This window comes from Oryctolagus cuniculus, chromosome 5, assembly GCF_051225735.1.
Source record: "Oryctolagus cuniculus isolate XC-2025 breed Fujian yellow rabbit chromosome 5, ASM5122573v1, whole genome shotgun sequence".
Lineage (NCBI taxonomy): Eukaryota > Metazoa > Chordata > Mammalia > Lagomorpha > Leporidae > Oryctolagus > Oryctolagus cuniculus.
This window is the reverse complement of record NC_142871.1, coordinates 136,070,112-136,079,518: the sequence shown is the minus strand read 5'-3', so window position 1 is coordinate 136,079,518 and position 9,407 is coordinate 136,070,112. Positions and strand designations below refer to the sequence as shown.

At 47.0% G+C, this 9,407-nt stretch overlaps 1 protein-coding gene across 3 annotated transcripts; it reads right to left on the bottom strand.

Moving 5' to 3' along the window:
- Nucleotides 1-2,126: 2,126 nt before the first annotated feature.
- LOC100351416 (HLA class II histocompatibility antigen, DO beta chain) lies at nt 2,127-8,384 on the bottom strand. Of its 3 annotated transcripts, none has more exons than XM_008262758.5 (6): nt 8,203-8,384; nt 4,734-5,003; nt 3,608-3,889; nt 3,060-3,170; nt 2,775-2,809; nt 2,127-2,598 (listed from the first exon to the last, which is right to left on the bottom strand). In XM_008262758.5, exons 1-6 carry the CDS (start codon nt 8,288-8,290, stop codon nt 2,590-2,592), a joined length of 795 nt encoding a protein of 264 aa, XP_008260980.4. In that variant the 5' UTR covers nt 8,291-8,384; the 3' UTR covers nt 2,127-2,589. The 3 variants fall into 3 exon arrangements, with proteins under 3 accessions (XP_008260980.4, XP_089190234.1, XP_089190235.1); XM_089334108.1 differs by having other exon boundaries at nt 4,734-5,000; XM_089334109.1 differs by having other exon boundaries at nt 4,734-4,891.
- Nucleotides 8,385-9,407: the final 1,023 nt, after the last annotated feature.

Sequence of the window (9,407 nt, the reverse complement as noted above, 5' to 3'; positions counted from 1 at the left end):
TCACTGTCCACTCTGCCTGTCAAAAAAAAAAAAACTTAAAAAAATTTTAAAAGCAAAATGTCTACACATACACAATGGAATACTATTCAGTCATTAAAAGGATGACATTTTGTCATTTGTGACAACTTGAATGGAACTGGAAGTCATTGCCAAGTGAATTCAGCCATGGACAGGAAACACAAGCACCACATGATCTCATTGCTGGTGGACTCTAAAACAGGTGATCTCACAGTGACTGAGAATCTGATGGTGGTTGCAGAGGCTGGGGAGAGGGTCCAGGTGAATGAGGGAATGTTGGTTGAGGGGAATGGAGCCAAAGCTGGAGACAAAAAGGGAGGCCAGGTGTCCTGCACAGCAGGGTGACCACGGAAGGACCTTGTACTGTGCATTTCAGAGCAATTGCAAGATATTTTTGTTTTTACCCCAAATAAATTACAGATGTTTTAAAAGATAAATGTTTAGGGACCAGCGCTGTGGTGCAGTGGGTTAAAGCCCTAGCCTGAAGAGCTGGCATCCCATGTGGGCACCGGTTCTAGCCCCAGCTGCTCCTCTTCCAGTCCAGCTTTCTGCTGTGACCTGGGAAAAGCAGCAGAAGATGGCCCAAGTCCTTGAGCCCTGCACCCACGTGGGAGACCTGGAAGAGGCTCCTGGTTCCTGGCTTTGGATCAGCACAGCTCCAGCCTTTGCGGCCATCTAGGGAGTGAACCAGCAGATGGAAGACCTCTCTCTGTGTCTCTACCTCTCTCTGTAACTCTGTCTTTCAAATAAATAAAATAAATCTTTAAAGAAAAGATAAATGTATAGGCTTATTTCACATTACATAATATACACTTGTATTAAAATATTACATGGTAACCCATACACATGTAGAATTTTTAAATGTCAACTAAAATGTCTTAATTTAAGAGATCAAAATTATTAAATCCTTCAAGTAATTAAAGAGATTAATTTAAAACAAATTAATCTACTGAAAAGGTCCATCACAATAACCAAAGCCTAACTCTGAATTACAGTGTTAAATGACATTTCTCACTAAACTAAGTGAGGGCTTTCTGGAAAATGGCTGATTCCAGGTCTGAGCAGAAAAACTACATACAGACAAAGCTGGAACGTTCTATCAGACCAGATAACAATCAGAAGACTTGTATCAGAAGAGCCCATTTCATTTTTGTCGGTGAAAACAAATAGCCACTTACAGAGGCTTCCACTCACGAAAAGGAGACATCTGAGTCTCCACAAGGGTAAGCACTGCAGTGAACTAAAACCGATCAAATCCATTCCAGTCTTGCAGTTGGTAGTGACACAAAAATTAAAAATAAGACCCGACTGATCTTCTGGGGATTTCAGCAGGAAATCAATCCAGAACCTTGCAAAGCAGCTAATGGCCCCAGTCAAACTCTGATCCTGCCTTTCCACTGTGCCACTGGGAGAAGTAACAAAAGACACAAATGAAGAAGAAATGTCAGATCTCGAATACAGCTGTTCTTGCAACCTCCAGTCGTTAACAGACCCAAGCAGTTAGCACTGATGGTTGCTAACACCACAAAAGGAGAAAGGACCAAGTGTGGTCTCCAGGAACACATAGCTGAAGTCAACACAGAAAGACGTAACCATCAAAGCCAGGTGATGTGTAGTTTTTAGGAAAGGTGAGGAGTTGTCATTGATATGAGGCTCCTGGAGACCTCTGCAGTGATCAAAAACTTCTGTTCCTTTTTTTTAAGATTTATTCATTTATTTATTTGAAAGGCAGAGTGACAGAGAGAGTGGAACAGACAAGGAGAGAGAGAGAGAGAGAGAGAGAGAGAGATCTTCCATTGGCTCCCTCTCCAAATGCATGCAAGAGCTGAAGCTGGGCCAAGCCAAAGCCAGGAGTCAGGAGCTCCATCCAGGTCTCCCACGGGGGTGGCCAGAACCCAAGCACCTGGGCCCTCAGCCACTGCCTGCCTACCAGGTGCATTAGCAGGAAGTGGGATCGGAGGCATGGAGGAGCCAGGACTCAAAGTGGGCACTCTGCTATGGGGCACAGCCTTAACCCATTGTGCCATAACACCCACCCTAAAATTCTGTTTCTTGACTAGAGTGGTGATTAAAGGGGCTTTTCCATAAATAATTCATCAAATTGCACATTTTGAATATTACCCATATCTGTTTTATTTTACAATAAAATACTTTGGTGAAAAATAGAGTGGAAAACAGCGACTCTGAGCACTGTCTTCTGAAAACTGAGGAGAATGCAGCTGGAAGGCATCAGGGGATCATGGCTTACAGGGTTAGGCTGGACCACAGGGAAGCAGGCAGTGTGGGTCTGGAAGGAACGCTGTCTTTCTAGAAGGGTTTCTGGGGAGTGTCCTTGTGGGTGAGGCTAATGGAATACCTGAGTAGAAGGAAGAAGGGTGGTAGGTAGGGGATGCATGATCTCAGGCCACAAAACTCTACAATCAATTCAGAACTCGTCCAGGGAGCATGGAGAAGAGTCACTCCCAGAACACTGGCTTCACAACCGTCCTTTGTGTAGCTTCGGGTCCAGGGCCATTCACTTCAGTCTATGGTGGAAGAACACCTTAGTACGGCTGCGGTGGGAAAACAGCCCTAAGAGACCTGAGGGAGCAGTGAGAAAGGTCCTGTGAGACCACCCGCCCACACTCCAGGAGCTCAAGACACAACCCCGCCCCACCAGGGCCACCCTAGCCCTCCAGCACCCCCATGGTCTCTCCCTCTGACCAAAGAATGAGAGAGTGATTTGTCACCCAAAGACAAGGAACTGGACACAGTACCTCAGCAGCAGCAGAGAGCTGTGTCTCCACATATCCTAGAAAACACAGAGCAGAGAGAAGGGTGGAATGCCCTCATTAGGACTAAACATTGTGCTTGTCCTCGGGGAAGAAGGACGGCCACACTCAGCCCAGGATACTGCCGGCTTTAGGAAAACCTGCCCTGGGGACCCTTAAGAGGTACAGCCAGCCACGTCTGTCTCAACTCTTTGATGCTTAAGGGAAGTGGGAAGTTGGGGAAGTCCCAAGGCAGGTGGCGGGGTTCTCTCAGAGGTCAGAGGTCATTACCTTTCCAAGCCCTGATATGAATGATGGTTCCCACCAGAAGGAAGATCAGCCCAAACAGGAAGCCTGCAACTCCACTTAGCATCTTTGCCCAAGAATATTCAGACTGAGGCCCTGTGGGAAAGAGGTCTTTAGTTAGCAGACGCTCCCAATATGTTGTGCATCTTACGAAATCCCAGAGCCTGCACTGGATACCAAATCTAGAGCTATTTAGAGAAGAAATAAACTTAGAAATGGTTCTCGAGGCCAACGCTTGCACCACTGGAGCTGCCCTCCATGTGTCGCTGGTTTGAATAGCCAATAAGCATGCCCCCTAAACACTAAGACCAGCAAGAGGCGACTCGATCCCAGGGAAGCAAGTAACGATGTGATGAGCCCTCCTTGTCTATGAGAAGATGAGAGGATGGGAGTCTGCCGTGTTGCCTCCCAGCCTAACCCAAGGGCTCCAGAAGTCACCCTGTGACCAAGATTAATGGAGAGGTGACTGGGCCCCCACAGTAGCTCATATGACCCTGCCTTGAGCCCAGAGTGCACAAGCAACTAATTCTCACTCCACTCCACAGAAACGGGGCTCAGCAGGCTGGGGTGATCCACGAGACAAGTGTAGACGTCTCCAAGCTCAGGAGTCATTTCCAGCATCTCCGTGATCTGAAAGGTCCAGTCTCCGTTTCTGATAAGGCCAGTGGACATGATCCCAGCTCTCTCCTCCTGTCCATTCCGCAGCCACCTGACTCTGATGTCCCCCGGATAGAAGCCCGTCGCAGAGCAGAGCAGCAGGTTGTGCTGCCGCAGGACCGGGGTCCTCTCTGGGTACACTGTCACCTCTGGTGGCACTAGGAAGGGACAGAAAATGAGACACCGTGAAGATAGGGCTTCTTTCAGGGCTGTTACTACCCCGGATTTCTCTCCCAGATCACTCGAATGGAAACTGGGAGGGGCCAGCACTGTGGCATAGCAGGTAAAGCCACCGCCTGCAGTGCCGGCATCCCATATGGGCTCCAGTTTGAGTCCCAGATGCTCCACATCCGAACCAGCTCTCTGCTATGGCCTGAGAATGCAATGGAAGGTGGCCCAAGTGCTTGGGTCCCTGCACTCACGTGGGAGACCCAGAAAAAGCTCCTTGCTCCTGGCTTCAGATCAGCCCAGCTCCAGCCATCGCAGCCATTTGGGTAGTGAACCAGCAGATGGAAGACCTCTCTCTCTCTCTCTCTCCATCTCTCTCTCTCTCTCTGCCTCTCCATCTCCCTCTGTGTAACTCTGACTTTCAAATAAATAAATAAATCTTTTTAAAAAAAGAAATAAAGAAAGAAGAAGAAAAAGAAAACTGGGAACACAGGAAAATCTCAGTGCCCAAGGCTCCGAGATGGGAGATATCGATGTCCTCAAAAAGGATTTAGACTTCATCAGGTGCTCCCGATAGCTGCTCCTGTCTGAGACTATGCTGTCTTCAAAGTCCCTGAGGGCCCTGGGGATCTGAGACCAGGACCACAGTGACCCGACCAGTGAGGATGCTGGGTGAGACACCCTTGGGGGCAGGTCATCCTCACAGATTCCCCTGCCTGCACAAACCCATTGATCTTGAAGCAGAAAATTGCCATTCACAAGGAAGAAGCCAGCTGGCCAGGTTCTCAGGGGGCAGGTTCCTGAACCCCACCAGACCCTCCCCATGCACCTCACCTTTTCTCCCCACAGTGAAGGGAGCCCCCAGCCTGTAGTTGCGTCTACAGAGAAAATCCACAGACGCTCTGCTCCTCTCCAGGATGTCGGGCCGATTGTTCCACGACTCAGCATCAGGCTGCCCCAGCTCCGTCAGTGCCACAAACATCCCCACGTCGCTGTCAAAGTGTGCATACTCCTCCAAATTAAAGATAAACCTGACCACAAACCGCACCTGCTCTGTCCCGTTGGTGAAGTAGCAGTCAGCCTTTGCCTGAATCACAAAATCTTCTGGAAAATGAAAAGAACCATGAACCAGCCCCCACCTGGACAATTCCTTGCCTGATGAATTATGTCAGATCACAGGGATTTCAGAGGAAGACCTTTGACCTCAGAGTGCTCAAAAGCACAGCGCTGAGAAAAGAAACAGAAGGTGATGCAACCCAGGAGAGGAAGGTAGGGAGGGTCGGGTGGAAAGTGTCATCAGGTTCTCAAAACTGCATAGGTAGAACAATGAAATGTGTCGCCTGTGTATAAACTTTAAACAATGATATGTTTCTAAAAGCCACCCTCATACTTAAAGACATCCCAGATACATTTGGGGTGGATCTCTTTGTAGCGGAGGGAGTGAGAAGGGAGACAGGGGAAGAAAGGAGAGAGTGTTGTTGTGGGCAATGACTGAATGAGCTGTGAACCGGGTAGGATTAACTCAGTTCTATGCACTTGAGAACAACAGCAATGAAAGGAAATTCAGGTCAAGATAATCACGTAGGTAGTCAGGAATGACTCGAAGGATAATTATATCGAACTTAAGTTGTAAATTTACTTTCATTTCTAAGTTCAGAGCCTCTCCAAGAAATACCCAGCTGAAAATAATGAAGGATAGAATTAAAAGGGAGAGAATGATCCTGCGGGGGAAACAGGACACACAGCAGACTCATAGAATGGCAGCACTCCTGCCTCAGAATCAACCCTTGGGACATTCGGATCTGGCTAAAAGGTCCATGAGATCTCACAGGCATGGAAAGCCATGACACGGTGGCAAAAAAAAAACAATCTAAATGAAAGATCCTGGTGAACAAGACCCCAGCAGAAGGAACAGGCCATCAAGGAGAGAGGTGCCTTTCTCTGAAGGGAGGAAGGAACCTCCACTGTGATACGGCCTTGACTAAACAAGTTCAGAGTCGGTGAACTCAAGAGGCTTCCATAGCCTAGACAGTTCATAGCAAGAGTCTCGGGTGATTGCTGACATCATAAATAAGAGTGCCAATTGTTAAATCAACAACGGGAGTCACTGGGTTCATGCTCCCCATGCAGGATCTCTTGTCCTTAATGTGTTTTACTATGAAACTTAAAAACAACACTACTAGTCGAACAATACCCTATACCTTGTGCGGTTGTGTGGGTGCAGTCTGTTGAAATCCTTGCTTAGTATATACTAAGTTGATCTTCAGTATATGAAGGTAATTGAAAATGAAACTCGATGAAGGGCGGGATGGGAGAGGGAGTGGGAGAGGGGAGGGCCACGGGAGGAAGGGAGGTGGGGGGGTGGAACCACAACAATACAAAAGTTGCACTTTGTAAATTCACATTTATTAAATAAAAAAAAACTATATAACAAACAAAACAAAAAAAAAGAAAAAGAAAAAAAAGAACTTAATATTTTACCCTTTTAGTATTTTTTATGTTCTACTTAAAACTATTGGTTGAATTCTGTAATTAATACACAATTACTCTTAGGTGTTTAATTAATGCTATAACTAGTACTCAAATAGTATTTTACACTTTGTGTTTCTGTGTGGGTGTAAACTGTTGAAATCTTTACTTAATATATGCTAAATTGATCTTCTGTATATAAAGATAATTGAAAATTAATCTTGATGTGAATGGAAGGGGAGAGGGAGTGGGAGAGGGGAGTGTTGTGGGTGGGAGGGAAGTTATGGGGTGGGGGCTATTGTAATCCATAAGCTGTACTTTGGAAATTTATGTTCATTAAATAAAATAAAATAAAAAAAAAAGAAATACCCAGCTGAGCCATAGGATGACCCCCACAACCATGCTCATGTCTCTCTCTCCCTCCCTCTCCCTCTCCCCCTCCCTCTCCTTCTCTTTCTCCCTCTCCCTCTCTCCCTCTCTCCCTCTCTCCCTCTCTCCCTCTCTCCCTCTCTCCCTCTCTCTCCCTCTCCCTCTTTCTCCCTGTCTCCCTCTCTCCCTCTCTCCCTCTCTCCCTCTCTCTCCCTCTCCCTCTCTCTCCCTCTCTCCCTCTCTCCCTCTCTCCCTCTCTCTCCCTCTCTCTCTCTCTCTCTCTCTCTCCCCCCTCCCTCCCTCCCTCTCAGAAGCCAGTCTCAGGGGAGAGCCCAACCTCCTGTTCCCCACCATTTACATACTTCTCCATCTCCCTTTACAGTCTGATTCAGGGGGGGAATCTGAATTTTCCATCATCACTTAAAATCTGATTCTCTTCCAGGTGTTCTGTTTAATGGATATTTTATAAACTCGGAATGGTTTCTGTTCTCTCTCTCTCCCTCTCCATCTATCCCTCTCCCCCCTCCCTCTCTCTCCCTCTCCCCCCTCCCTCTCTCTCCCTCTCTCCCTCTCTCCCTCTCTCTCTCTCTCTCCCCCCTCCCTCCCTCCCTCCTTCTCAGAAGCCAGTCTCAGGGGAGAGCTCAACCTCCTGTTCCTCACCATTTACATACTTCTCCATCTCCCTTTACAGTCTGATTCAGGGTGGGAAATCTGAATTTTCCATCAACACTTAAAATCTGATTTTCTTCCAGGTGTTCTGCTTAATGGACACTTTATAAATTCGGAGTGGTTTCTGTTCTCTAAGAAGGATGATCCCCTCCCCGTAGGTTTGTTCCTGTTTCGTTTTTAACAAAACTCCTATATGCAAAGGGCATTCTGTTCTTAGCACACTGCATCCTGTTTTCTGCTTATAGATATGTGCTTTCATGCTCTCAGATTGCTTCATGTTTGCACTGCCAGTGTCCTCAGCCAGAAAATAACAAATGACAACCCGCACTCGTACTTAAACTGCACTACAATTCTATGCAAAAAGCAAGATTCTAATAAATGACAGAAGAAATCACCTTTCAATTTCAGGTGTCCACAAACACTGCCTTTAGATAAATAGAGAGACAGTCATAATCACCACAATAAACTCCTGGTTGAAGAGTGGCAGCCACTCTCACACTGCATCAGCTTCTACTGCTCCCATGGCTGACACTGATACAATAAGGAATCTAAACAAGGCTAAACGCTTTCCTCCTCCCTGCCTCCCTACTCCTTGAATCTGTGTCCCTTCTCCCAGCAGACCAGCATGGGTGGAAAGAAGGGAAGGGGTACTCTTCAATACTGTCAGCGGGGTGAGCACTGCTCTTTGAAACCAGAAGCCACTTCCGGTCCAGTCTATGACCTGAATCTATAGGAAAAGTCATCCCTCCCCAGGACAACTGTAGCATGCACACCCTGAACAAAAGACTGCTCTTACCTGGAGAGTCTCCTTGAGTCATGGAGTAATCCAGCCTGATCAGATTCACCAGCAGAGCCACCACCCAGGGAACCCACTTGGAATCCATTCTGGAGAGAAAAAAATAAAAGAAGATAGCGAATTCATTAGCTTGTTCAGAGCTTGCCCCACATCACTCCATCAACAAAAAATTCATTAAGAGTAGAGATCACTTTCTTGCCTTCCCGAGATTGGAAACTCCTCAGACTAACAACCAATCAAGACAGGAGAGCTTTGCATCATTAGGTGCCGGGTAGAACACCATAGAATTGCATTATATCATTCAAGAATTGTTTACTGCAGAATCACTGACAGTAGCTCAGGCTACTGGGAAATGGGCTGGAAGAAGGGAAAAGGTACTCCACATTGTATGGGGTCCTAGAATAGCTGGGCAGGTTGCCCATTGTGTATCCTGCTGTCTTGATCTCGTGCTGCCCCTTGCCTGCTCTGACCAACGGGTGTCCCTTCCCATGGAGGCGCTGCCATTGCCGCTGGGTGTATAAAACAAAGGAGAGTGGACAGCATTCTGAAGCGTGCCTCCAGAGGAGTTAGTGGGTTATCAAGGAACAGAAGACATAGAAAATAACCTAGAGGGGGCCGGCTCTGTGGTGTAGTAGGCTAAGCCTCTGCCTGCAGCACCAGCATTCCATATGGGTGCTGGTTCGAGTCCCGGCTGCTCCCTTTCCATTCCAGCTCTCTGCTTACGGCCTGGGAAAGCAGTGAAAAATGACCCAGATGCTTGAGCTCCTGCACCCACATGGGAGACTGGAAGAAGCTCCTGGCTCCTGGCGTTGTCCTGACCCAGACCTGGCTGCTCATCTGGGGAGTGAACCAGCAGGTGGAAGAGCTTTCTCTCTGTCTCTCCCTCTCTGTGTCTGTCACTCTACCTCTCAAATAAATAAATTAAAATTTAATTTAAAAAGAAAATACCCTGGAGAGTACACTTTCCCGAAAGCCAGGAGAGTCATGTGAAAAGAAAAGGAATATGAATAAGATTCTCAAAAGAATAAAATACTGCAAAAAATAGAAAATAAGACAGTGCTGGGGGCTGCAGTCAGCAAGATGACAGGATAGGGCCCTCCAGCACTTGTCAGCCTGCAGAAACACAAATTTGAACAATTATCCATGCACAAAAAATACGTTCAGGTTAGAAATTACAGCACCGGAGGTGTAGCACAGAAATAAGA